This window comes from Eutrigla gurnardus (assembly GCF_963514095.1).
Source record: "Eutrigla gurnardus genome assembly, chromosome: 17".
NCBI classification, from domain to species: Eukaryota; Metazoa; Chordata; class Actinopteri; order Perciformes; family Triglidae; genus Eutrigla; species Eutrigla gurnardus.
The window spans coordinates 15061549-15088248 of record NC_139928.1 but is presented as its reverse complement, the minus strand read 5'-3'; the positions used below and the strand labels follow the sequence as shown (position 1 = coordinate 15088248).

Genomic DNA, 26700 nt, shown 5'->3' with positions numbered 1-26700 from the left:
GACTGTAATCCATGCAACACGCATGCATTGACAGGAAAGAAGACCAGCCTTGAAATCTTTTTTCCTCCCATAAAAGCAAAACCTCAAAACCCTGTTTCCGCTGACTGGCTGCTTTTATTCCCTCATGGATGCAAAGTGGCCGAGGCAAACCGGTTCAGGAGGGACCAGTCTGGGAACGCTGCCGCACTCATCCGCTCACCGGCCAAACCCAACGACTTGCCATGCCTTCGGCATGATTTTACTGCACTGACCAGAAATTAGGGTATGGAGAGCCATACTCTGACGCAGTTGTACCGTTTGCGACACATCGTTTTTTGTGTGTCATTGTCTGGCAACAAGGTTAGTTGCTTCCACAGCTGGAGATCTGGCAAAGCGTGGTCTTTCAGTAGATCAGTACTAGTGGTTAACCAGCAGGGGAAAACACATTTCTCCACCTCCCTCATAAATCAGAGATAAATGTGCAGCTGATGGGAGCTTAAAGCAGGCTGGGCTTCGCTTTGATGGAAAGATAAAACCAGATATTTATAGCTACAAAAGGGCTATTTTAAGTCCATCTAAACACTATTTATAAGTGCAATAGCCAGGATTATAAAATATAGTGAGGCCTGAAAAAATGTCTCTGATCATTTGGCATTTTCTTTTCTCTTCTGGCATTAATTGAACTGTTCACTTTTTCAGTATATTTTGATTTAACATGATTGTTTCAAAACCTTCTCCACACTAGAATTCTGGTCTTTTCATAATGTCAATTATGATATTTTAGCCATTTAAGCTATGCTACACATGGGCAGTAGGTATACAGGACAACAGCATGAGTTTTATTCTGCTTCAAAATTGCCATTCTTTGAGAATTACTTTGACTTAGATGCACCAAACTATGCCACTTGTACATTTTCATCACACAGTCTTTACTTTGGGAGTTTTCTGAGTTCATTTATAATCATACGGATGAACTTGACCATAAACTTGTGACCAAGCGACTTCCTCAGTGATGTCATCTTTAAAAAAAAAAAAAAACCTGTAACACATGAGACGAATAACATGCAGTGCCAGTGTATAAAAAGTCAAATGAGGTGAGTGGGAACTTTGTTGAAGCTACCGAGTCTGTGTAGTCTCCTCCCGAGACATTTCCTTCTGCGCGCTGTTTCCCAGACACGTTGGAAAGAGAGACTCGTTTGTCTAAAAGGTTTGGAGAGCAGCTCGTCTGGGCTTCTGTAAAATAATATGACTATTTTCAGCCTTATGAACGATCCAAACAGGCTGGAACCATTACCATTGTTAACCCTGCCAATATAAAGAATAAGGTTACTTTTCCAATCATGCAGACAGTACAGCGTGTGTGTTTGTGAAGCATTCCACAACACTAAATGTCAAGTGATTAATTCTCTCTGGGAGAGAAGCTACTGTTGAATCAGCGGTCACAGCTTTTCTCCTAATGATGTCTTAAGTCTACTCGACTGCTGTCAGAAGTTTCTTATCTCATTTAATAAGGTTTTATTCTTCTGTGGATATTTTTGAAGTACTTTCCTGCTGTGGGAATATTGTCAAAATGTGACTTTCTCTTACCATATACTGCATGTGGATGCTGAAATATCAAAGCCGAACCCCTACGTTTTGAAACCTTTTAATACTATTTATACTGTTTGAGGATATCAGGTTCCTCTATGGAAATGTGGAATGAACCTCCAGTATACAGCAACATAAAAGCTATTGTATAAGTTTACATGTGACATTTATTCACAATTACGAAAGATAAGAAGACGGTAAATAGAGAATGACTGAAACTGTAAGGAAATACTTAAGTAGCAGGTCTTCTTCTTCTCCTTTGACACAGCTGTCATTTCCTTAATAATATGCATCTTGCATCAGTATTCAACAGTCCATACGGCTTATCAAGTCATCCTCATAGTCTCTTTTGACTCCCACCAAAATATGGCGTCCCAGTGGTGATGGTCCGAGTGTCTCTGATTTCTCTGTTCAGTACCAGTAGGACCTTCGGTGCCTTCTGTCCTCCTGGATGCCCAGTTTCTCCATGACTTCCTCCTCCAGGGTTTTTAGAGACGGTACATAGGTTTTTTCTAGAGTGTCTTCTGGACTGGTGTCTTTCGGACCATCTGTCACAGCAGAACAACAAAACAATCACATGGAAACTTATACAATATACAAAAGCATAAGTAGAAATACATTAAAAAAAGCATACACTTCAGCAGGAACTTGTTCGCCAGCCTTTTGAGTGCCTTCAGATGTTTGGTTGGGCGACACGTCTAACAGGCTAGCTCATTATAAGAATACCCAGAACTTTAGGGAGTACAATTAAGTTGGAAGGTTGTTCCGCATTGGTAAAGGTTTAACACTTCCCGTGTGTCTGCATATGGTGGAAAAAGTTTTATGTGATGACTCTTCATTAAACGGGGAATAAAGCGGTTACTGAAAGGAATTCCCCCTCCAGTTTCCATTTGAAAAAAAAAAAGAGAACCACTCTCTCACCTTTCCACTGCTGTGGCACGATGCCATCCCGTCGCTCTACAACAGGTTTCGGGATGATTCGACCCGTTCTGAGAGACACTCGGACTCTCTCCCCCTCCTCTGTGAATTTCCACTCCACTTCAGTGGGCTTCCTGGAAGACCCAATATCATGTCAGAAGTCAAAGATTATTAACATTTATCTACACTATATTATAGTGTAGTGTATATTGTTAAGGTCCCAAGGAGGGTGTGTAAATGAATAGCCACAATTTTAATCTTCCAGTATAGCAAAGTTTACGGTACCTGTCTGAGGGGTCAATGAGTGCAACATCACGAAGGAGGATGGGAGCCTCACTGGCAATGTAGTTTCCACGGTAATCCCCAGTTTTTCCAATATACCTGTAATGCTAAGACAGAAAACAATAGTTCCAACTCTTAAAAAACGGGGTGGTGGCCAAATGGCTTTTCATGGAGCTCGTTTCACCTTGAAGTTCTACTAGACATCTGTCTCCATCTGGTGGACTGTGAGACAACAGTAATTAACATAAATACTTTACTGCTATCTTTTTGGAATGAGTCATCTCTGTATCCAAAATTGTTTAATGCATACTGATTTGCATCTGCACTCTTTGTAGAAGGAACAGCGAGAGCTAACTTTTTATGCTCCTAACAGCACCACCAATTATGATACACTGGCTAGTGAACAGCTTCCAGTCACCTTCTTCTGGGAAACAGATTAGAGTCTTTCCTTACTGTGTTCAGGCCCTCCAGCATAACCCAGTTTCTGTGTCTGAAGACTTGGATCACTTTTCCGTGCTTTCCTTTGTCCTTCCCTATGAGTATCTCCACCTGAGAAATGAATGAAAAGCAGATACTCAAGTCCATGTTGTACAAACATTTTCTTAATACATTCGAGTGAAACAGAATAGGGAGGCGGGACAAAACTTTGGGAGTAATTTGACTTTTAACAATATGACCAGGGATGATATCCAAAAGATAGACATTTTTCATTTCAGCTTGACTTAAATATGAGTAAACGAATGAGGCGTTGGGAATGCACCTGCATGTATTATTATTTTTTTTTAATAGTTCATTTTCAACTACTTAAATAAGCTGTAAGTTATTGTTGTGGCTTCCTGAAATACTTGAGTCGCTCACCGTGTCCCCTCTGAACATGGACCAGTCCTCTGGTGCTAACGGCTCCACAAAAACCTTTCTCCTCTTCTTCCCCAGAGGATTCAGCCTTTTCGCAGCCGGCGTCCACGGTCTGTTGGTGCCGAAGCGGTAATCTTTGGGCACAACCACCCTGACTGCCATCGACAGGAGAGCGGACAGCCTCATTGTGCTGCAGGGACAAAATGAATAAAAGCTAATAAATTAGCTTAAAAAGGTGCCCAGTCTCTCTTGACAACATTACCCCCAACTCAGGCTATGCTAGCGCTAGCTTGCGGGGAAGCTATCATTAACGGTCTGTTGCAGTCGCTATGGTTACACATCCGCTACTGTATTTTCAAACAAGCTAACATCTTAAATATGTCTGATTCCTATCTTGTCAAAACGTTACTATACCAAAAAAACGGGAAAGGTAACTTAACATGCACAAAGATCTTACCCTCTGTTGATGTCAATGTCACATGTAGCAGCACTGACACACCAACACTATCATCAGCAGACAGCGCCTCCTAGTGGGCGGGCGGGTGAGAACGCTTTACGCATGCGCAGTTGCCACCTGCAGTAAGCGGAAGTGGCAGTCAAATATTGAACATTTCGAATGTAAAGGTGATTAATTTAGTAGCTAATGTGATTTTTATGGGGTATACAAAAATAGTACTTAAATACTTTTATTGCTATTAGAATTGCATAAAAACAAAAGGTACCACACAAAAAAAAAAAATCATAGTTCATTCATCCATAAAATAGCCCTTTATTTCATGTTGGGAGCACCAAAATTTAGGTTTGGGTGGGTTGAAAAGAAACCGTAGACTTTCACCTGCTTGAAGCATTTTTGAGCCAGAGAATAAGCAGATGTACTTTATGACTTGAGAATGACTTATAAAAAAAAACTACAGAAGTCATGTTGCTTCAAAAAACTCAATGACAAAGACCTGATTTTTAGGTTGTTTCCAGACTGAGAAAGTAGATGATGTACAATTATAAAAGGAGGATCTTGACATAAACATGACAAAACCATTTTCTTTTGTAATCAACATATTTATTAAATGGACTGGCAACTACAACAGTAAACTAAGCAGCAGATTAAGATGAATGACAGTTTCTGAAAGTAAGAGAAAGCTTAACCCAGAATTACACCATAATACCAAATCATACCTTGGGAATTAACTCCAGATTTGTGTGGGCCACTTGGACCATTTTACTGTTGAAATCAGTGGTATGTTATAGGTGGGTAGAAGCCCTATTAGGCACCGCAGTCAGGGTTATTTTCACTTTTGAAAACTGAGATTTCCCTTAGATTTACAATATTTTTAAGATAATAACTGTGGGCCCATGTTGCTAAATACAGGAAATAACACCAAATCGATGACTATGAAATCCGAGTAACATGATGACAAGCCGAGCATTACAAAAACCACTTAAACCTTCAAAATTACTGATAGTGAAAATGACAAACACCACATTTTGAACATGTTGTCTAGACAAATGTTGAAATAAAACGCACCTTTAAAACATCACAACTTTTTTTTCACAGCCAAAATAATAAGACCATTGAAGTAAAACAGACTGATATTCCAGTTTAGATGGTAGGAAACCAAAAATTAGGAAAACAAAGTTTTACAGATGTTTCACTCTGTAGATTCTTCTCGTTTTAATGTCTTTCAAAAAAAAAAAAAATCATAATTCGTTGGCATTAATGTCAGCAATACCAATTACTAAATCCAATCACACGTTCTTCCCAATGACGCCTAAGTATCAAGCAATGGCAGCATTAATGTGTGCTTAATAAGAATTGACATTTAAATTGATGAATTTGAAAGTTTGTCAGATAATTTCCCCAGACAAAAGTGTCAAATAACTTTTACCCCAAACAAATGTCAAAGCTCCACCTCCAATGTTTCAAGACTGAGCTCTGACACAACAACATTCAGGAATGTCTTTCTGTATTCAATAATCAACAATCTTCAGCCGAAGAAACTTACAGAGGGACTTAAGAAGTAAATGTTCTAATCCTACAATATTCTTCTCAAATGAGCCTTAAATATTCAACCTGGTTAAATGAACCATGTACATTTGGTCACCTGCAATGAAGCATTCACAACACCAAAGCAACAAAGCCTGCGTTGCATAAAAAGATCGTATGGTGAACTAGACAATGATTGAAGGCGGCAAGGGGGAAAAAAAAAAAAAAACTAATTCTGAGAGTGCAACTCATCATGTACATGACTGAATCTACGATTTAAGATGAGGCTGACAAGCTAGGTGAAACAAATGGAGGTAAAACATTTTATTTATGAACTAAAGCTGATAGGTGGAAATTTGTTCTTATTCCTGTACAATATCTACGTTTCAAAACCATCTGATGGGAGTATTTGACTTATTTTGTGGTTTAAATGTCCCCCCCTTTTTTTACTTGGTATATATTTAAGTGTTTATTCCCTCTAAACTGAAAAATGTTTTGACACCTAGCATTCAGTCTTTGTAATTATGTAATTGCACTTAGAAATAAAAAATATATACACACCAAAATCCCATTTATAAATGAGCCTTAAAGTGCTCAATTGTTCGAAATCAGATTAGCAAACTTTGTTTCTGGGATATATGATACCCCAAAAATGGCAAATGTTGTTGTTGTTGTTGTTTGTCTCTCAATACAAACACTCAGGTTTTTAAAATTCTCCTATTAATTAAACAGCTGAAATCTGGCATCCTGCAGGTAATCATATTGATGCTTAAGTTCCAGAGAAAAGCGTCAAAGTTTCTTGGTTTTCTTCTGAGAGTTGACATTAAGCGCTGTCTGTCACAGGCTGCAGGGAGAAAAGTGTAAAGCAATTTTTAGTTTTATAATTAGTGGCTCCGACATGAAACATACAGTTTTATCACTTTTTGCATGGTCCATTCATATCAATAACATAACATTCTTGCAGAATATTTTACAAATCATATCATACCATGTTGTTAGCAAAGACCTGCAAAAACACAAGAATGGCCGAAAGTCCACATTAAGTCCTCATAATTTGGCGTTTCCCTGGTGACAAATACTAATAGAGGGAGAGCATCACCTTGTCTGCTGTTAGCTGGCCTCCTGCTGGAACGTTTTCCTGGGCCTCTGCTTTCGACTCGCTCTGTGAGGAGGGAGTAGTTGCCTTGGGTTCGGCCACATCGTTGAGCTTGGCCTCAGTATTAGACTTATTACAGTCTACCTTAGGATCAGCTTCCGCCTCTGTATCCTTCGGCCGCTTGGGTGATGCCTAAGGAAAAGGTTTGAGGAAGTCTCAGAGAGGCAGAAAGCTCGACTACGACAGGACCTTAAAGCTCTCTACTTAAACTGTAAGAATCAAGACTCAAAGCTCACCTCTGTGGACTCCTCTGCTTTTCGTTTAGTTCCTCCCCTCTCGTTTTTCTCGTCGATGACCAGGGCGCCTTCATCCTCATCGCTGCTGCCTTCGGCATCGGCTTTCTCCGAACTTCCTGTATCCCCTGCTGCTTCCGACGCATTTTCCTTCTTCGATGTCTGTGGGCAGAGAATTCAATAAAAGGTAAGTTTTGATTTGGACTCACTAGAGCATACAACAGTCTAAACAGTGCCGTTCTCTTGCATTTATCAGTGGAATTTAATGCGTGCATAAATTAATTTCACAAGATTCATACAGGCATGAGGATATTTGCGGAAAATTGATTACAAGTTTCTGCACTTGGGGGCCAAGCAAGCCAATTTCGTCACACTTTGTCAATGCATGATTGGTTGTGTTGCTTTATAGAAAAGTAATCAATATTAATTTATTGCTTTTGTTTGCAGCTCTGTGCTTACTCCTCGAGGTCATCTCTTCCCAAACAAAGCAACAGTCAATAGATCACCTCTGCAATCGATCTAGTTCTCAGGAACTGTGATAGGTTCACCCTCACAGGCCAATGATTTGGCTAAGAGGCAGCGAGATAAATAATGCCTCAGCGTTTTACGAGTCTGATCTGCTGGCATTTTTGCCTTTGTTTTAAACCAGTCTTCCATCATAACGTGCCCTGTTTATTTGTCCTTCTGCAGCAACAGAAATTACCTACATTTGATATTACAGTGGGCAAAAACACGTACAGTACTCACAGTACAATAAAACACATTTGGCATCTATCCTAGAAATACACACACCTCGTAGCCTTCATGCGTGACGGTGGGGTTGTTATCGATCTCCCAGAGTCCCTCAGCGAAGCCTTTCCTCTTGTTTGTTTTCCCAAACTTTTCCTTATTTTCATCATATGGGCACAAATCTTTGGCCCCCAGGAATGCCCTGTGGTGGTCAAACATAAGTAGTTTTCTTAAAGTGTACACCAATCAACTCAAGCATTTCAATTTCAAAATGTGTAATTGGCAGAGAAGTTGTTATGCCATACGAATAGCTTTGTCTATTTTCTGTAAGACAGTCTACTAAATTCCTATATACAGTCATTTAGACCAATTAAACAAAAACAAATTCATTGATGACAATTTTGACAACTGCCTAGTTAATGTTCTAAAGAATTATTGCAATTATACCTGTTGGACAGAACAAATAATATACTGATGGTTTTGCTATTGTTAGAGCCTGACCAGTAAAAGGGATACGTAAATATAAAGTTTGCATTAACTTACAAACTTTGTTAAAAAAGTCAAGACAAAGAGTCATCCAACAGATTATGGTGTATCATCTGATGACAATGAATATTCAACTCAAATTTAAGGGAACTTCTGGGCAGTTTGAGATAAATCATCTTGGACATAAGTGAGAATCAAGGAAAATTTTATGACAATAACAGAAAAAATGCAACGTAGATTTTTGTTCCGACCTTTATATGTACTAAATACGTGGATTACATGATTCATATAATGCACCTAAACAGAAACATGCATACCGATAAGAATCTAATTTTCAGTAATAGTTACTGGTATTTTCAAAAGGTCCGTTTTCATTGTCTTCAATTCCTAATGTCTCTGCAATCATTTGGGCTCCACTTGGAATAAGACCGGCAACATTAACACATTGTACTCACGTCTCATGCGTCCCGAAAAAGAACACCTGGTACTTGTTTGAGGGAGACTTCACAGCTCCTTCCGGTAACTCGTCGATCTGTGAATTTAGAACACAGCTTCTTGAGAAAGAAGGTTGATAAAGAAAACACATTAAATAAAAATCAGTGCCACTCTGCAGGTAAATAATGAAATAAAAAAAAACATAAGTGGATTTAAACTGATGTGACAAACACGATGACTAGATCGACTATATTCACTAGTATTATGAGTTTAACAAAAAATATATAATGAACAATTTTAAAAGAGAGACGCGCAGCAAATCCTAAATTCTGATCCAGAAATTTCAATTCTAATTCTGTTTACTTTGATAAATGTGTTAATTATTTGAATATTGAACATTTTCGGTCACTAGAATAATACATTTCCAACAGTAACGTTAGTGATGCTAAACTCTAGGCTTAGAAAACTGAAAGGAAGTATTGGATTTGCAACTTGTAAATGTATTGTACAGCTCAGCTGAGGTCTTACCAGTTACTGTAAAAACATCCCTTCAAATTCATTGACTCCTTAAGAGCCAGTTGAGACCAGGGGTCACTACACTTGCATCAGTTATCTTGTTTAACATCCTTGCAGTGCACCGTTTGTCAGATAGGGCCACTGTGTGAGGATACGTGGGGCAGGAGCCAGCTGACATGGGGCAAAGACACTAACTTAACTATTTGTTTTCATTTCCTGGCACTCTAAAATCCTGTTCTTAATTAGTATATGCATATTAGTATCTATCAAATGACAGAGTGAAGCTGCGTTTGAGATGGATGGATGTAACCCAGTTAAATGCTGAATAATTAGGAAACACTGACTGCTATGATGGGCTGCTAGACGTTACGTTATGGTCTTATACCGCTGTTATTTAATAGCCTGGAACAACATTTTTTTTTTTACCGTAATGGACGTTAACTCTAACTAAGAAGCAGAAAACACTGTTACCTGCTCACTTGTCGCAACAAGTGTGGGCAGGAAGGCGTGTTACACAAAGTGCCAAAGCACACGGCTACACAGGCAGCCATGTGTAGTCTGTAAGGCAACAGTAATTAAGGCAAACAAATTAAAAAACTTATTTAGCTAGCAGGTAACTTGGCTAACGTTGAGTTACAGCGTGGATTCTCTCGTTTGTGTCCTCAAGATAAGCTCAACGTTAACATTGAGATTACGTTTGCTACTTGACAGACGTCACGTTGTGCATGCCATGACAGTTGACCTGAAGCCGACATTCTGATAGCCAGCGACTGTTTTTTTTACATCTTTCTTTCTATAACGATTAGCTTGAAGTTAGCACAACAGGCCCCCTCCTGGGAGACGAAAACGCCGTACGAAAAGAAGCGTTGACGGCAGAGAGCAGCTAGCAACACCATTCATATTTAGTTAGCAGAGAAGGGTAACGAGTTGTCCGTCTACACACGATGATTCACTCGAAAGAAATCCGCAACTGTCTACACTTGGCTAACGTTAGCTGCGTGTGGATGCTGGGCAATGTTAGCTAACACGACTGAGCTAGGCTAACTCATGGTCGCTAACGCTAATTACCGTTAGGCCTCGCAGGTTAACAAGTATTAGGAACAGGCTAGGAACAGGACTGGAATTAACACCAAACCGTAAACTGGAAACATTAAACGTCGCGTGCTTACCCTCGCGGGCCAGTGTGGATACCCCTTCATTTTAGCAAAAACAAGATCTCCGGGTTTGTATTCTCGTTGCCTGTTGGACCTCGGCATGTTTCTCGTAGAAATGGCTTGCTATGAATTAAGACACAGTGGGATAGTACTTTTGGTTTGGTACAGTGTCCGGGTTGGTCAACACCTGCTGCAAGAAAGCCAAGCGTCTGTTTGTCATCCAAATGAACCAGACGCCGAAAAACTGTAGCGAAGACGAGGCGGGCGACTTTTATCGCGGATCCTAAAGGACCGTAACCACGACCGGTGATAACGACACCGTTCTGGTTTGTGTTCGAACAACGTGACAGAATCTACGGCTACGCGCGGCAACTGTTTGGTTTTAACGTTATCCCACAATCCACTGGCTCGTCCCTCGGACTGTTTGGGTTTGAAATTGAAACCCGCCCGCAGACGCACCCCCCCACGTTGCTCAATAGCGCCCCTTTCGACCAAAACCGCACACTGAAGATTTATTTCTCAATGAAAAAAAAATATTATTATTATCCACTTGGAAATTTGGAGGACACATGTTTGAATTAGATATAGAGTCAGGATTATTTTAATATAGTATTCCTTTAATACATGCACTTTCAATCAACCAAAAATAAATGGACCAAATGAATTTACATGGACAGATGTATTTGCAGGTGCTGTGTGTTCAGTTGTTCCTATGCTGGAATACTACCAAAGTAGACATACTGGATGTGAATTTAACTAAATACATAACCTCACTCTTATGAACATGAAACATAAGCATAAAAACTGAAACAATGGGGAATTTAAAGAAAATCTAGATTTTCTTCTTAATCTGACCCTTATTTTTAATAAAGTTGCTATTTCAGTTGCAGAAACAAGACTGTATTCAGAATTTTAAAACCATTGAGGTTTCCCCAACATACTCTTCTAAGACATATTTGACCAGACACCAAAAGTAAGTTTTAAATTGCTTTTGATTTTTAAATTTTTGTCGTGTTTTATATAGTAATTCAGACTTTCAGGAATACAATGGGTCACTCATTTTGTCCTAAAACTATTACAATTTAAACATATGATGTCTAAAATTACTGGCCTTGGCTTAAAATACACACAAATGTAATACGCGTTTTAACCTGTTTGCGAAAAGTCACAAATTCGTTGTATCAAACGGCTGTAATCATGAAATGATTGTTGAACAACATTTTTTTTCCAGCTACTGTAAATTGACATTTATACACATTCGGTCCATTAGGGGGCAGTAATGGCGTGGAGTTGTTTACAAACTGATTATAAACAGCAGCAGAAGAAGAAAAAGGCTGCGCAGAAACCTGCGCAGTTGTCGATTCTTCGATCATGAATGATGGCGGCGAATGTTTTGATGGAGTCTAGGGACTAAAAAAGGTCCGCTTTCGTGCTGTAAATCACTGCTGCTGCATCTACCGATGTCGTACTGCGTGTAGTAACTGATCTCAACTGATCCGAGACGAATTTAGTTCGATCAAGCAAGAAAGCGACCGTTAGCTAATATCGTTTGCTGCGGCGGCCTAGCTAACGCTAGCTAGCGCTGTGAAGTTGGACAGTCCTTTCATTTAATCAGCTCTCCTATAAGCTGCTGTGTTTTTCTTGATACTACACCTGCACCGGTAATTATTTCGTTATCTCTGTAGCCGTCGTTGTCAAAGATAATCGTACCTTTAAAGTGTGGGCAATTACAGCTTCTTCAGAACAAATCCAGGGAAGTGGTATTCCATGTCCACGTTTTCCTTTAGATTATTAATCTTTAATAATATCAGCAAACATGTCTTTAGTCGCCTATGGCAGCAGTGATGATAGTGACTCAGAAGAACGGTCAACTTCTGCCGCATCGGAGAGCAAAGTCGGCGCAGGAGGACTCTTCTCACGCCTGCCTGCTCCTAAAAAGCCGGGATCGACGGGGGGACACGGTGGACTAAGAAAGGAGATAAAAGCTAACCGCTCTGCAGGGGACCGCACCTCAAACGACGACCTAGATCCTCAGGCATTTAAAGGAAGCTTATTTCCAAGCCTGCCTAAGCCGAAGAAGCGAACAGAGCCTGTTAAGATCACTATACCACAGATCCAGAAACGGGATGTGAGTCTTTTCAGCCTTTTGCGTTTACATATTCTCACTCCCGTAGTGTGTAAACGGGTTGTAATTCATGATCTATGTATTTGTTGTCCACAGTCCGACTCCGATGATGACGGTGAACCAGTAAAGAAGAAACTGCCACCTCAGGTAAGGATGTCTCCCTCCCTGTCTGCAGTTACATTCGATACTCCATACTCCATTTGCATACTGTACACACAACGGTATCAAACTACAGGGATGTAGCTGGCATTGCATGTACTCACACTGCCCCTTTCTATCCATCTCTTCCAGGGTTCAGGCCTTTCCTCCCTTCTACCACAACCTAGAAACATGACAGTGAAGGAGATCGCTAGACCCCTGATTCCTCACACACTCACCAAGCGGCAAGAACCCAAAGGGGCCAAGCCTGGAACGCCCGCGCAGGGTCTGCTTGGTTCCAGTGCATCTCCCTCTGCCATTAAAGCTGCAGCAAAGTCAGCCGCCCTGCAGCTGGCGAGGCAAATAGCCACCGAGGACCAGGACGAGGAGGATATAACCCCACAGAACTACTTTTCTCTGGGCGAGAGCTCCCCACCTCTCCCTGCATTTGTCCCAACCGTAGACCCTGAGCCAGCACCCCCTGCAGAAGCTCTTGCACCTGCACCTGCAGATGAGATGAGTCTGTCGGATGCCCCTCTCGACTTTGGAGGGAGCCATGAGGGAGCCGGTCCCTGGGGAGGTCAATATCCTCAACAGCCCATGGCAGGCCCAGAAGCTCTCCCTCAGGTAATCGTGACTCATAAAATACCTTTTATACTGCATTTACTTGTCTCATATCTCTTATAAATACTGTATTATCGCATTCAATCCAATTTAAGTGGCATCCTGAACATTGTCTCCTTTGACAGGGATACTACAATGAGCCATATTACCAAGATCCTGAAGCTGGATCAGCAGAGTCCGAAGAGCCTGGCAATTCTGCCATGTTTGATGATGAAGCGGTAAGAAGTTTCCTGCTATCTGTGATTTGTGATTTAATATTTTGCTTTTGAGGATTTTGCAGCCGAGTCAAGCTGGGTTTAAAATGTTCTTCCTGTGCTTCAGTTCATGCGGCTGCAGGGGAAACGGAACAGGGGGAAAGAGGAGGTGAAGTTCCTGGAGATCAAAGGAGACGACCAACTGAGTGGCAACCAGCAGTGGATGACCAAGAGCATGACAGAAGAGAAGCAAACCCGTCAGTCCTTCAGCAAGGTGACCTGACTGCATCTCCTACACTGTGGGGTCTTGCATTGGAGGCCCAGAATTGACAGGGTTGGGTGGAAAGTCGTGCTTGGGTTTTTGTTGCCATAAAATGTTCGATGTCAGGCGTTAATACAATTATTTCATGCAGGTCAAACAGTACGAACAGGTCCTGATTGCGAAACAGAATTCTTAGTTTTGCAAAGAAACCACATGTGTACAACATCTTTAACTCAATTTCATCTCCTCCTTTAAATCCTGCAGAGAAATAAAGAACAGCCTACAGGACAACAGCGACGCAAGCATCAGATAACGTATCTTATTCACCAGGTGAGTGCTGCAAACAGTCATTGATGTAGCTTAACACAGAATATATTGTAGCTTTAGCTGGCCTTTAAATAATTAGAAATGTATACATTATCATTCAGTTGGTTTTGATGGTGATAGGCTTAACATACCGAGACTTTGCGCTCCTGTTGTGACACGTCTGCACACATTCAGCTCCAAGTTGCCATGATTGTTTATGCAAAGCAAACACATATAGACTGCTGTGTGCCTGTGGTTTAAGCTGCACAGACGAGCCTACACATTCAATGGCATTCAAACAAGCTAAAAGTAGCAGCCAACAGCACGTAGCTTGGTGTTTAGCGTTCCGATAATTTGCTGTACAATCATGTCGGGTACATTTCTTCTTTCCAGGCAAAGGAACGAGAGTTGGAGCTGAAGAACAGCTGGGCAGATAACAAGCTAACGCGCCGGCAGACACAGGCCAAATACGGTTTCTAAATGTCATACTGTGGACTCTTGGTGGCATGTGGGAACTCTGCACCGGAAAGTAGAGCTTTTTCCAGATTCCCTTACACACTGGGAAAACCTGTTTGGGAAGAAACTATACACATTAATACAGATTTCCCCTCATGTGTTTGTGTTTAATTGCTATTATTCAGTAGTTCTTTTGGTCGACTGTTTAATAAGGTGTTCATTTTGTATGGAAAGTCCAGCCACCACCTTAAATCTTCCTGTCAGTCATTTACAGTAAATCTAGGCTCTATACCTACAAATAATATTTTTAAGGTACCGGTGGCCAATCGGTGGCACAGATGATATAATGTGGCCGTTATTAATGTTTTCCTTTTGGACGTATATGCTTCCTGTTCATACAGCGAGCGTTGATGTATGACTCCACAAAACAGGTTTGGTTCTCTGGCAGTCGCACAAATGTTAGGACAATTTTGCCACCAATAATGAGGAATGAACTGGAGTGAGTAGAAAGCTGTAACACGTGACATATTTATACAACTTTTGGAATAAAAAAATAATAAAGATATTTGTATAAATACGCAGTCGCTCACAATGCCTCGTTAAATGTGTGTCTGCTATCATTTCACCCCAAAATGTCTTATTTACTTTAAAGAGTTTACCTGCATCAACGTCCAGTCTAAAGATGTTTCACATTTTATTTTTAATTAATTGCCAGAGAACCAAACATGCATTTCACTACCATCTGGCCGGAGAACCATCAGATTTTAACATGAAATAGGACCTTTACCTCAGTTTTGCTCGGCTACATCCAGCATGCATTTGACAGATTGTCGTTTTCCGCTAAATCCCAATGACAAGTCTTTTTAGTAGTATGCGATTGGCTGAGGCAATTCAAGATCCCTAAATAATGATCATTGCATTATTTGTTGAATGTCTTTTGTTTGAGGTGGTTGAGGAGGATGTAATTCTTTCTGTTGCTCCAGTTTTAGGAAGATTCTGCCGTTAAAATTGATCCCTGTGTGTGCCAGAATGTTTAAAATATCCTGAAGACGTTAAGGGAAACTGCTATGAACTGTTTAATGTGGTGAAACAAAAATACTGCCACTGTCTCGAGCTTGGAGAGGATTGCAGAGTTCTGCTTTCTCTCTTGCATCAATCCCTCCCATCCTGCCCCCAAGAAGCCTTTTAGCCGAAGCACTGACATTTCTTCTGGCTCTGCTGGTTTACTCCTTTTAACAAAGCAATGTGTAGTCCACCCTCTATCGATATTTTCTTAATTTTCCAAGCAGTAAATACAGAGTATAAATACAAAATTCACATGCACTTTGTTTCATTACACATGGATTTTGTAGAGAGCTTCATATGCAAACTATTTCTACGTGTAGCAGCAGCAGCTCGGTAATCATCCACCACGACTCTACCAACACATGCACAACCTGATCTGCCTCAAAACTGGCTTGGCAGAAACATACGAGCAGTACAGGAATATCGATTGCTTCCATACTTATGGACCACATGCTGCCTGTAGAGCTTGAATCAGAGTGTATTTACAGGCACCTGGCAGCGGCCAAACAGCCCAAAGCAACTAGCCGACAGTCTACCTACATAATGTCACACATCATGTTACAGATAAGAGTTATAGAGTTTAAACTGAATGTTACTAGTTTTTAAAATTAAGCAGACATTCACAGCACTCCCTGGTTATTCACATATCAGTCTCTCCGAGGACAAAAACATTGAACCCAGCAGCTTTCAGGTAAAGATCGACAAAGCGCACAACTGTTATTTCAAATTCCGTGACGAACGTCTTTGATGGCATTAGTGGGAAAAATCTTTTTTGTTTGCCCTATATTTTTGTTATGCGTGCTGTGCAGTTAAAATTAATTAATAAATCTTGTTTCTTTTCATACCTCTGAATGCAACTGGGTAGCTTTTAAGTTATTTCTGGTATCACATGCAGGAAAACACAAAATATCAGTTTACAATGAACATTTTGCATGTAATATACTATAATTCCCCAACATTTAAATAATGACAAAGACAAGTTATGTATGTATAATGTGTTTTATAGGTAAACAATATCCATTGTAGTTCATTCATCTTAATTTGGAGTCCTTTAATTGTTTTTCGTGTCATCACTTGGCGGTGCTGTTGTGCCTTGACTCGTCTGTGTACTTGCTGCCGTTTCTGTCTCTGCTGCAGGTCTCTCTGCTGCTGAGGCTGCAGCTTCACTAACTTGGCTCACAGAGTCTTTACCTGCTTCGGCTTCCGCCGCAGCATCAGAAACCACGTTCACCGCAGCTCCCTCCATCGCAGCGGGTTCTGAGATATTTGCAGCAGCTTCCTGCTGCTGACGCTGTTCTGTTTTCAACTGACGCTGATAACTAGCAGACGGGTCTTCATATGGAACCAGTGAAATAGGGACGCGAACTACGTCCATTCCATTAACCTGGAAGATTGAAAATATGAAGAATAAGCAGCCCGGTTGTCAGTAGTATAGCAATCTTAACATGTGGTTCAGGGAGAGTGACATGAAGGCATGCTTTTTTGAAGTGAAAGATAAAAAGTTACTGTGACTGCTACATTTTGAAAGAATATCAGAGTAGTTTTCTTGCAACATGCAGTACCTAAGTAAAAATAATTGAGTGGAATCCATTTCTACCAACTACTAAAGAGGCATATGTCACATGCAAACATTTGATCATAAATGATTCATGTGACGTATTGAAAAATAACGTTTTCTTACCGTAACTTCACACCAGTAGTCGCCCAAGTCCTTGACTGACTCAAATGGGACGCTCAGCGCATGAGGGGGCACAACAACTCCCAGCTAATGAAAACCAAAGTCAGTGAAACAATAACCTGTATGTTCTGCAGAAGCACTCAGTGTCAAACAGGACAAAACGTGGACAAGAAGACAGAGACGAAGACGGCCATACCTTCTTTTGAAACTGTCTGCGGACGACCTCTTTAGTGAGCTGGAATTCATCGAAGGGCATCTTGTTTATCTTCAACGTGGAGCGTTTAAGGTGCTCCACTGTCTGTGAACATTTATTGTTGTTTTTAAAAAAAGCATTCGGAAACCTTTGTTAAAAAACTGACAGCTGTTAGTTTGCTGTTAGTGAATAAAATCAAGAAACAATAAAATACATTTATATAACTCACCAACTGTCCGGTGCGGGTTTGGATTCTTTCCTCTGGCTTCCCCTCACGCAGAAGCTTTTGGTAAAAAAAAAAGAAAAGAACAAAAGGGTGATAATAATGAATAGCTGTACCTTGCTATCGAATGTGTGGGGAAATAGATGACAGCATTAAAATGTAAAAAAAAAAAAAAGTACACACTCTTAACTCCTCAGCAAACATCTGTTTGTGCTCCAGTGATGGATACACCGCGAGGCCTTCGGGCAGCAGCTTATTTCTGCCAACAGACTTTTTAACAGACACAGTGTCTCCTCGTCCACCGAGCTCTGTGAGAAAAACACAAGAGTTGCTTTAATGGTGTGAAGAGCTTCACTGGTGCAAAGAGTTTGTTTTAAATATACCCACTGGGAACTGTCTGAGTCAGGATGAGCTCCATCTTATCCTTAGGGGCATGTTTTGTGTCCTCAACCAACTTGTAGATCCTGTGTCTTCGAGGGTGAAGCCTCGGCGCGCTGCCTACTTTAGATAAGGGAACCTGCCACAAGCGCTCCACCACGACGGTTCTCTGTGGAAACATCACACACGTTCAAGTCTGTTATCACCCCTTCAACAACTGCAATTTATTTTCTTCTTCTTCTTTTTCTTTGCTGTCAGTTTTTATGAGTTTCCAACTAGAGATAAACAATCTCAAAGGATGAAGTTATTAGTTGAAATGCAGAAAATTAATGTATGATAATTAAGTTATTTACTGGATGTTGTCCACATACTGCCTGAATTGTTTGTGTGTCTGTTTTTAATGTGATTTCAATGTCAGAGTGTATGTTTTTATGCTGTGAAAGTGTAAGAAAGTGTTTTTAATCTTTTAATTTATTCAAGTAAACCCTAACAAATATATGGTTACAGGCTGTGAAAAGGTTATAATTGGGTTATATCAGTGTTCATTGAAGATCTTTGGGTTTTGGGCTGTTGTCTGAAAAAACAAGTCATTTAAAGACAGAGCTTCTGGGAACACATGGTTGATATTTTCTCTCCTTTATGACATTCATAGGCTAACTGATTGAATAAATAATAACAGAGTTGATCATGTACTATTTAGCTTCAGACCTAACAACATTAGATTGATTGCCCATGCAAAGCTTTCAAGCCGCTGTTTGACAACCTAACTTTAAGGGTAATAACGGCCCTGAGATAAAGCAGTTTGGGACACGGACAGGTTATTTATCAGGTCGTTTCAAAAGTGTCTCGAACCTGAGCCGGAGTCAGAGAGAAACTCCTCACAGCCGCCTGGCTGAACAGATCCTGAAGGACACGCCGGCCTGAGCTCCACATCTTCCCGTAACGCTGGGATTCACCGCCTTCAATGATATTCAACCTGGATAAATTACTAACAATGTGTTGGGTTAAGGCGCCTCCACCATTCAGATATTCCTCATCTACCTGTCAGATACCCTCAGCATGCACACCCACTTAGCTAAATGCTAAATGCTAAGTGGCGTTGGTTGTGTGACGTAAAAGGACCCCTCGGCTGAAATAGGAGTCCCGTAAAAAGCCTGAATTAAAAGACGTCACCTTGGAAAACCTCAGAGTAAAGTCTGAAAGAGGACTAATACAGTTTATTTTTTGTGTACTGAATGTTATTCATTCATAAGGTTTATCGAGAAGATGTAATCATAACAAAAACTATGACTCAACAAGCTTTTAGCATCATTGGTCAATTTCTTATTGTGTACGTATTAATGACGCTGCAATTAGCGATTAGCTACTCCTTCTGGATTATATATCAAAAAAACGTATATATTAAATTAAATGTATAATTGCGTACAGTATACACATAAAAACGCAATGCTATGTTAAATGCATCATGATACATACAATATGCCTTCTTATTAAGCACCTTAAATCCACCTGAAAGTCTCTTTGACCTTTGGTGGTTTAACTTCTCACCTGTGACCCAATGATGAAGAAATCAACTCACTGACATCACTATAAGGTTACAGTCTCCAAGTTTCAAAAGCAACAGACTTTGAACCAGAGACAAGACATTCAAACAATACTTGGGTGATAATAATACCCAAGATTAATTATGAACATCGGTTATGTTGGATATAACTTTTATTTACATAAATAAATCATGCAAATGGAATATACAACTTTTATTTTCAAGCACAGTTCATTGTAGTAATACCACCTCAAAGTGGTACACTCAAGACAACAACAAAAACCTATATAGCAACACACACATTATAGCAGAGGAGAATATAAAAACTCACTCAAATCTCACTGCTGAATCAATATCAACTTCTCTTCTTTTGGCTCAAATGTTGACGATTTGTTTTTGCTGTCAACAGGAAGCACGTGATGTGAGAACACACTGCGTGGAGAAGGACTAATGTTGAATTAAGCTGGACAGAGCTGCCTCAGTTCAGCACAAGTTCACAAGGTGCTGTAAAGTAAGGAACCGTTCACTATGAAGAGATACTGTTTAAATACTTTACTTGTAAATGCTTTACAACTACAAGAAAAATAACCCTCAGCAGCAAGAGCAAAATCACATTTGTCAAAGTTTGGGGGGAAAGTTTCCCTCCTGTCAAACACATTGTAGATGAACAATTAAAATCACACGTCACCAGCGGCAGGTTCTTGAGTAGCATGTGTTGAACCATAAGTCTTGCGGTTGGGTATCAATCTGGGTCCTGCATTCGCAACGGTCTTGCAGCAGGTCAGCAGAGCGAAGCAACCGCCGCACCAAAACATGAGAGTGGAAACGACCCACACCAGAGTGGTGACAGCGAAGGCAAACTGGTAGGTTGTCTGGTCGCAGTATCGAGATGCTCCAGGTGTGTAGACGGGAGGATAGACAGGATAAATCCAGTAGGTGCCTAGAGGAGAACGTTTCAATTCAATTTATTGTTAAAACCACACAAAACTGAACTTAAAGGCCCTGAAAACATACTGTTTTACTATAAGTGACTGGGTCCAACATGAACACAAACAGGTGTAGTTATTTCATATGACAGATTTCTGCCTGAGCTGAATGTAGAGTCTAGAGAGATGCATCTAAACATAACATCAATGTTATATTTTCTCTCACCTGCAATAAACCAGCCAAAACTGAAGAGGTGCAGTACGGCCGTGCAGGACGCGCACATGACGGAGACCGTGCCCTCCCCCCAGCTGGTCCGACTATACGTCAGAGAGAGAGAGAGCAGGTTGGCTGCTCCCAGCCCTATCAGGTAAATGGGGATGTTGGGCTGTACAGGACAGCGGCTCAGATGTGTAGCCCCTAGGTGTTCAGAACGAGAAAGACTTCAACGTTGACACGGCATTATGAAGAAGATTCCAAAATAAAACTGTCAAAATAAGATACCAAAAAAATATTCAAAAAGAGACCCACCCAAACCAATGGCTGCAATCATAACCATCCACCAAATCATATTCATCACAACTAAGAGAGAGGAAGGGAGGAGAGGGTCAATGAATGGTATGACAGTAAAACATTAAATAAGGCAGATTTGATGGAGGAAAGACTTCGGACCAAATAGTGAGATCAGCACGGCAGTATGACGCCTGCCTTCGACATGTGGAGACGGGTTCATATCTGCAATAAGGAAAGTAAGACTTGTCATAATTATACACATCAACAGGAAGCAGCAGCAGCAGCAGCAGCAGTAGTATACTGTACCTGTCCAGCTCTGAATGGACACACTTTAAAGCCTTTCTTCTTCCTCCAGTATTCACTTAATGAATGTCGGTCCGAGTCGTTGTTCACACCCATTGCTGCTTTGGCAGGATGTTAACACATATTGCTTCAAGCTAAAGCATTTCAACAACCGTTTCACAACGCTCTCAGCGTTTAACTAGGAGGAAATAATGATACAAATCTGTTATCTGATATACCGGTAAACAAACTGCATGCAAAGTGTTTTAAGCCACAGACCACCCAAATGGTGTCCTACTTCTTCTGCAAACCACACGTTTCTGAAAAATATTTTTTAGTGTTTAATAAATGAGATTGCATGGTGCAGCATGAGTTTTTCGATTCATGCAATCCAGCACAGAAAATACTATGTGCAGGCTTGTGATGAAAAAGGTTGACAAACTGTGATGAAGTACAAATACTTACTACTTAAATACTGTACTTAAGTAGATTTTTCAGGTATCTGTAGTTTACTTGAGTATTTATTTTTCTGACAACTTTTTACTTTACATACATTTTAAAACAAATATCTGCACTTTCAACTACACTTCAAAACAGGCTTGTTACTTTAGTTTTAATGCATTTGAGGGGAATTATCGATAATTTTTCTTATAAATATGAATGAATGACGCGAGATTCAGTTAGCCTGCAGAAATGTCCTTCATAGTGATATTTTTGACACTTCTGCACAGCAATGACCCAGAACAGGAAGTTAACACAACCTGAAGTCAATTCCAATGAAACGTGACCACTAACATCAGTCCTGTCTCAAAACATAACGCTTGGTAGCGACACAAAACCTGGCAGTGATATACAAGTTATTATTTTTAGGCTGAGTGGAAAATTATTGTTATTTATTTGGTGGATTGTGACGTCATTGCAATTACCAAATGACCTGACTGGTGATGTAAATGAACAAAATGTGTCAAAACAGTAATTACAACACATGTTAGCAGTTTTCACTACAGTTAACTATTACACAAAAAACTTCACACATTGCCATTTCTGAATTTTTATGTGAAATTTATTTTGTTCCCAGTATCTCTAGCGAATCATGTTTGTTACAGTAAAGGAGTAAGGTAACAACTCCTGCAGTATTGAGACTCTATATTGATATTATGGTCATTGATCAGTCTACTGTGCCCCTGTGGTTGATTTCGGCTGAGAACAGTAAATCGTCGGCCATCTTATTTCTCAGCGAGGGCGTATATTTAAAAGTGGACCTGCTGATTATTTTGTTGAAGACCTCTCTGCTGTTTACCACCTCATTCAGGTTGAAGTCAATGATCATTTGAATAAGAGGAGCAGCAGGAAAGTCCATGCATATGATTCCAAGGCGCTGGTGGAGGCCCGTCTTTGTCCTCAGGTAGTCGTACAGTTGTTGATTGATGGACAGAGCGACGGCTCTCGGGAACGCGAAGACACCAGCTCCACTGCTAAAGGTGAGAAAAATCTGGGCCTTATTTCCTCCAGGTGCAGCCTCCAGGTGCTTATAGACGCTCTGCCATTTCTCCTCCACATGCAGAAGTGTGGGAACCTACAGAGAACAGAGAAAGCATTCTTTTCATTTCTTTAGACATTTTTTTATGAACCTCTGATGATGCTGGCGTCCACAGCCATAGTTTTGGATCCTAACCCTCATATTTGCAAAACAAGCTGTAGCTGTGAACTTCTCTACACTGCTTGCTGGAGAATGTAATGGTAAGCCTCAAACGCCAATAGCCACTACTCAACTGGAACATCTTACAAGATCTAGAAGATCTCGCATCTTCATTTCTTTTCTCCCTTCGTTGTGGGCTTTTTGGTTTGTGTGATTTTTGTTGTGTTTTCATACCTTCCAGTGATCAGCTATATCCAAGGAGCCATAGCGCATCCCCAAGTCTGGCCCAGAGAAGTCTTGCAGAATGATCAGTTTCCCTCTGGCTTGTCCCATGGTTGGCATGAGCCGGCTGTGCCACAGCAGGTCCCAGTTAGCGTAGCGATGGATGCAGTCCACCACAGCGCCGTAGATGCCATTCGTCTGACTGTGCTCCTCCTTCACGCGCATCAGCACCGTCTCATTGGGATACCCTCGAAGGAAGTCAGCCACGCCCTCCAGCACGTGGCCGAAGTGCGCCCGCTGGTAAGACACCCCGTGATGGATGGTGAGGTTCCCCTTCACGTGACGGAGGCGGATGTCAAGGAAGCGGACACCAGCTCGGAGTTGGGTGGCCAAGCTCCAGGTCTGACACTCAGCGTACACACCGCCGTACAGGGCCATGGTGTTGTGGGTCCCAGGCATGGTGACCTTAGACAGCGGCTGGTCATCAGGGATGCTAGCCATCCAGGACGGGTTTAGGAACTCCGGGTTGGGCGTGCCATCGTAGTCTGGTCTCTGAGTGGCACCGTAACTCAAACCAGTGACTCTAAAACAGAACAGATTTTTTTGTAATAAATACATCAACGTTTTCATAGATTATTTTGTTCTTATAGATTGTAAAAGGCTGGAGTCTCATCCTTATCTAAGAAGCCGTTGCATGGTTTGAATTACCTTTTGGATTTCTTGATCAATATGACTATAATAAACAAGAATTAATAAAGTAATAAATATAAATAAATAATAAATAAATAAAGTGATATAAAACATATTATGGGAATGCAAAGAAATAGATTGGTTTTCATTTAGTTTCTGAAGCTATGTGTATTTATCAATGTATTTCACATATTTTAAAGCTCATAGACTTAGATACATTTAGCTTTGTAAAGTCTTTCTCATTTGTCCTTTTTTCATCGTGTAGATATTTATTGAGTCGAGAAACTGATGCTTAAAAACTGCCTTTGGGATAAAAAAAAGGCATATTAAAACATATATGTATAAAAACAGCGGTGTTAAGTTTGTTATCAGCCAGATATATTTTAAGATTACTCACCCCACTAGCACCATCACTTCAATCAACAGCTTCTGCATTTTCACTGGACCACCTCCATCCATCATTGATCGATGAGTTCTGATTATCATCAAGGAAGTAAAAGTGAGGTAAGACATTTATTTCAATGAGTAAAACAAATTGGCCAAAAAGATGATAAATGAATTAGTTCAATAAATTATCAACAAACTGGTCGACAGAACAATCAGAGCAATAACCAATACATATGACGAAGGACAGGCAGCAAAAGGTGGCTAAAACCTGAGGAAAATCAACATTTGCTTGATGTCGGTTGAGAATAAAAACAGTGAGGTCATATTTAAACTAAATTTCACATCAATTCTAATTCTCTGATCTAACATGAGAATAAAAATGTTCCCTTCATTAAAGTGTGCCAGGCTGCCAGCCAATATAAAAACCAAACAAACTGGAAACATTCGATCCTGGTGCCGAGCCGAGGTCATCTCACCCCTCCGGGCTGTTTCAATGGCCGGCTTAAACCTTTCTAATCCCAAAACTGAACCAAAGCATCCACCGCTGCTGCGGTCAAACCTGCTGATGTGTTGATGTGCCGCTCTCGTCGGCTCCAGTTCATACCTTTTACCAGGAGGTGCTCGTCCTTAGTCCGGTCCGGGTGCCAGGGGAGAGAGAGAGGAGTGGAATGGTCAGTGTGTCGACCTGTGATGTTATTGTGGGAAATACCATAGAGGAGAGGCTGAGCCCTACGTTACACAGCAGGGGTGGGAGTAGAGGTTTTTTTTGTGTGCGAGCGGTATTTATGTGATCATGTCTCTCATTTATTGTGGCTCAGAAACACATCAGCAATGCAAAAGTCACCTCAAGAATGTGGATTAAGGGAATTAAGAGGGTTGGGCTTCTGGTCAGGTGTTAAAAGTTTCCACATTGGGAATGTTTGTCCTGCTATAACACTGGATAATACCTCGTCTTATTTTTAAATAAAACTATTCAATGTCTCAAAAGGACTGAATATACAGAATTGAATTTGGTCGGTAGTGTGACTTGATAAAGGAAGATAACTGTTTTTAGTTCCAACAGCATTAAGGGGTTTATCTATGTGCATCCAGTACAGGTGAATGTGTTCCCACGCGGGTTCTATCAGTTAGCGAAAGCCCAAAAATAGGCCCAATATTTACAAGATGTGTATTAATACAAAAGTAAGAATGTCAATAGAGAGAGCTGATGTAGATAAATGGATGGAGTAAGGTCCTCTTAAATTCTTTAACATACAACAGGCAACAAGAATACATTATTAAGAACAAAAATGTGGCATTATTTGAGCTTATGTTTGGCTCAATGAAATTATAGGAAAAATAAAGTAAATATAACAGAAACACACAACACTGAAAATATGAAATGGCTTTATTGTACACTATAATGATGTTTTATTAGTATGTCTTGAAGTTCACATACAGAGTCGGTTGGGTTGGTCATAAAGAACCTCCTCATGCACAAATCTGATATTAACAAAGTTGATCATAACCTGCCACACCATGGTGCAGGTATTGCGACTGTACATACATTACATTGTCTTTAGCTGTAGGTGGACCAGGTTTCAGAAAGATCGTCTACTGGTTTACACCACAGCGGTCCCCCACTGTCATGTGTGACATCATTATGACAACTGTGCTTGAAATTAATATTTTTTAGCATCCCACTGAACATTTCATCCCTCAGAGGACACAGATGGAGGCGGTGTCCTCAGCCCTGAGGGGGTCAGGGAAAGTGTATCTGGTGTGTGTTTGTGGGAATGAAGTACATGGAGAAGTCTGCAGGTGTTTTCTGTTTTTGGCTCATATCAGTAAAGGCAAATATTACATGAGGGATGTTTTCTTGTCCCGTTGGGTAATATTTGATTAGTTGTCAATGATTGTATATCCAGTGTGTAAAATAGAAGGTAGCTAGGTGAATCAAGGTGAAGGCTAGGAGCTAATCACACTCTCATTGACTTTTACCAATGGAAACATAGAAAGTTAATGGAAAATGTGTTTCCCGAGCTGATTAAACTGAATTGACAACACTGGTCATTCATTGGACATGTAATTCTTGATACTACAACTAGATGGCACCAAAGTACTGTATTGTCAAAACCTGGTTTTAGATTTTAGTACTCCTACAGTACAAGTACAAAAGGCTTGAAACATAAAAGTGACAATGCTTTAGATTTGAGTCCTGGTTGATTTAGAATGTCTATTTCAGTGAAAACAATGGGATTGTTCTGAAAGTTTAGCACTCTGCAGTCTTTTAGTTGATAAATGAAAGTCTCGTTTTCCATTGTTGTGTGTATGCAAAGGAGAAAAACTGCAAGTCAGCAGTTTTTCCGGGTGTTACCTCCTTTCACTTAACAGACAATTATTTAAATGTAATCTTCGAGCACCTTTGTGAATGAAATTGACTGCATACATTCACCTACCTCGTCTTCGCACATGGCCCAGAGCTGTTACCCCAGAGCTGTTACCCGAGAGTGGACCAATCCTGCAGGTTTGGTGGAAAATAAAAACCACCAATCACCAACAAATCGA

The 26700-nt window shown here is 40.5% G+C and overlaps 6 protein-coding genes across 8 annotated transcripts; 1 reads left to right on the top strand and 5 right to left on the bottom strand.

Moving 5' to 3' along the window:
* Positions 1–1608: 1608 nt before the first annotated feature.
* mrpl24 (mitochondrial ribosomal protein L24) lies at positions 1609–4152 on the bottom strand. The gene is made up of 6 exons (XM_084032172.1): positions 4079–4152; positions 3625–3811; positions 3220–3315; positions 2770–2873; positions 2488–2618; positions 1609–2114 (listed from the first exon to the last, which is right to left on the bottom strand). The coding sequence occupies exons 2-6, from the start codon at positions 3805–3807 to the stop codon at positions 1978–1980; spliced, it is 651 nt and encodes a 216-aa protein (XP_083888298.1). The 5' UTR covers positions 3808–3811; positions 4079–4152; the 3' UTR covers positions 1609–1977.
* Positions 4153–4656: 504 nt separating this feature from the next.
* On the bottom strand, positions 4657–10753 carry LOC311028285 (hepatoma-derived growth factor-like). Its single transcript, XM_084032742.1, has 6 exons — positions 10327–10753; positions 8662–8738; positions 7784–7922; positions 6995–7153; positions 6702–6890; positions 4657–6446 (listed from the first exon to the last, which is right to left on the bottom strand). The coding sequence occupies exons 1-6, from the start codon at positions 10411–10413 to the stop codon at positions 6426–6428; spliced, it is 672 nt and encodes a 223-aa protein (XP_083888868.1). The 5' UTR covers positions 10414–10753; the 3' UTR covers positions 4657–6425.
* A 916-nt stretch (positions 10754–11669) lies between these two features.
* prcc (proline rich mitotic checkpoint control factor) lies at positions 11670–16320 on the top strand. The gene is made up of 7 exons (XM_084032123.1): positions 11670–12439; positions 12533–12583; positions 12728–13201; positions 13324–13416; positions 13520–13666; positions 13919–13984; positions 14354–16320. The coding sequence occupies exons 1-7, from the start codon at positions 12128–12130 to the stop codon at positions 14438–14440; spliced, it is 1230 nt and encodes a 409-aa protein (XP_083888249.1). The 5' UTR covers positions 11670–12127; the 3' UTR covers positions 14441–16320.
* A 133-nt stretch (positions 16321–16453) lies between these two features.
* Positions 16454–19010, bottom strand: mrpl9 (mitochondrial ribosomal protein L9). The gene is made up of 7 exons (XM_084032124.1): positions 18806–19010; positions 17963–18122; positions 17759–17883; positions 17582–17635; positions 17356–17457; positions 17163–17246; positions 16454–16865 (listed from the first exon to the last, which is right to left on the bottom strand). Exons 1-7 carry the CDS (start codon positions 18884–18886, stop codon positions 16533–16535), a joined length of 939 nt encoding a protein of 312 aa, XP_083888250.1. The 5' UTR covers positions 18887–19010; the 3' UTR covers positions 16454–16532.
* A 685-nt stretch (positions 19011–19695) lies between these two features.
* Positions 19696–21393, bottom strand: LOC311028194 (transmembrane protein 272-like). Its single transcript, XM_084032548.1, has 5 exons — positions 21240–21393; positions 21093–21155; positions 20952–21002; positions 20649–20840; positions 19696–20436 (listed from the first exon to the last, which is right to left on the bottom strand). Exons 2-5 carry the CDS (start codon positions 21151–21153, stop codon positions 20174–20176), a joined length of 567 nt encoding a protein of 188 aa, XP_083888674.1. The 5' UTR covers positions 21154–21155; positions 21240–21393; the 3' UTR covers positions 19696–20173.
* A 718-nt stretch (positions 21394–22111) lies between these two features.
* Positions 22112–24894, bottom strand: LOC311028447 (1-phosphatidylinositol phosphodiesterase). Of its 3 annotated transcripts, none has more exons than XM_084033022.1 (4): positions 24713–24754; positions 24164–24241; positions 23089–23659; positions 22112–22791 (listed from the first exon to the last, which is right to left on the bottom strand). In XM_084033022.1, the coding sequence occupies exons 2-4, from the start codon at positions 24226–24228 to the stop codon at positions 22384–22386; spliced, it is 1044 nt and encodes a 347-aa protein (XP_083889148.1). In that variant the 5' UTR covers positions 24229–24241; positions 24713–24754; the 3' UTR covers positions 22112–22383. The 3 variants fall into 3 exon arrangements, with proteins under 3 accessions (XP_083889148.1, XP_083889147.1, XP_083889149.1); XM_084033021.1 differs by lacking the exon at positions 24713–24754 and adding an exon at positions 24758–24894 and having other exon boundaries at positions 22113–22791; XM_084033023.1 differs by lacking the exon at positions 24713–24754 and adding an exon at positions 23785–23809 and having other exon boundaries at positions 22113–22791; positions 24164–24221.
* Positions 24895–26700: the final 1806 nt, after the last annotated feature.

What these genes read in the sequence shown, in the direction of transcription:
- mrpl24 (XM_084032172.1), bottom strand. Translation starts at nt 3,807, where the DNA reads ATGAGGCTGTCCGCTCTCCTGTCGATGGCAGTCAGGGTGGTTGTGCCC. An exon ending in TGCTGGAGGGCCTGAACACA is followed by an intron (nt 2,874 to 3,219) that starts GTAAGGAAAGAC and finishes TTTCTGTCTTAG; the next exon opens with CATTACAGGTATATTGGAAA. An exon ending in CGTGCCACAGCAGTGGAAAG is followed by an intron (nt 2,115 to 2,487) that starts GTGAGAGAGTGG and finishes CTGCTGTGACAG; the next exon opens with ATGGTCCGAAAGACACCAGT.
- LOC311028285 (XM_084032742.1), bottom strand. Translation starts at nt 10,413, where the DNA reads ATGCCGAGGTCCAACAGGCAACGAGAATACAAACCCGGAGATCTTGTT. An exon ending in AAGCAGAGGAGTCCACAGAG is followed by an intron (nt 6,891 to 6,994) that starts GTGAGCTTTGAG and finishes CCTTTTCCTTAG; the next exon opens with GCATCACCCAAGCGGCCGAA. An exon ending in GCCAGCTAACAGCAGACAAG is followed by an intron (nt 6,447 to 6,701) that starts GTGATGCTCTCC and finishes TTCTCCCTGCAG; the next exon opens with CCTGTGACAGACAGCGCTTA.
- prcc (XM_084032123.1), top strand. Translation starts at nt 12,128, where the DNA reads ATGTCTTTAGTCGCCTATGGCAGCAGTGATGATAGTGACTCAGAAGAA. An exon ending in AGAAGAAACTGCCACCTCAG is followed by an intron (nt 12,584 to 12,727) that starts GTAAGGATGTCT and finishes CATCTCTTCCAG; the next exon opens with GGTTCAGGCCTTTCCTCCCT. An exon ending in GCCCAGAAGCTCTCCCTCAG is followed by an intron (nt 13,202 to 13,323) that starts GTAATCGTGACT and finishes CTCCTTTGACAG; the next exon opens with GGATACTACAATGAGCCATA.
- mrpl9 (XM_084032124.1), bottom strand. Translation starts at nt 18,886, where the DNA reads ATGTGGAGCTCAGGCCGGCGTGTCCTTCAGGATCTGTTCAGCCAGGCG. An exon ending in CCTGACTCAGACAGTTCCCA is followed by an intron (nt 17,884 to 17,962) that starts GTGGGTATATTT and finishes TTTTTCTCACAG; the next exon opens with AGCTCGGTGGACGAGGAGAC. An exon ending in GCAGACAGTTTCAAAAGAAG is followed by an intron (nt 17,247 to 17,355) that starts GTATGGCCGTCT and finishes GGTTTTCATTAG; the next exon opens with CTGGGAGTTGTTGTGCCCCC.
- LOC311028194 (XM_084032548.1), bottom strand. Translation starts at nt 21,153, where the DNA reads ATGAACCCGTCTCCACATGTCGAAGGCAGGCGTCATACTGCCGTGCTG. An exon ending in CGTGCTGATCTCACTATTTG is followed by an intron (nt 21,003 to 21,092) that starts GTCCGAAGTCTT and finishes CCTCTCTCTTAG; the next exon opens with TTGTGATGAATATGATTTGG. An exon ending in TTTTGGCTGGTTTATTGCAG is followed by an intron (nt 20,437 to 20,648) that starts GTGAGAGAAAAT and finishes GTTCTCCTCTAG; the next exon opens with GCACCTACTGGATTTATCCT.
- LOC311028447 (XM_084033021.1), bottom strand. Translation starts at nt 24,228, where the DNA reads ATGATGGATGGAGGTGGTCCAGTGAAAATGCAGAAGCTGTTGATTGAA. An exon ending in GAAGTGATGGTGCTAGTGGG is followed by an intron (nt 23,660 to 24,163) that starts GTGAGTAATCTT and finishes GTTCTGTTTTAG; the next exon opens with AGTCACTGGTTTGAGTTACG. An exon ending in ATATAGCTGATCACTGGAAG is followed by an intron (nt 22,792 to 23,088) that starts GTATGAAAACAC and finishes TGTTCTCTGTAG; the next exon opens with GTTCCCACACTTCTGCATGT.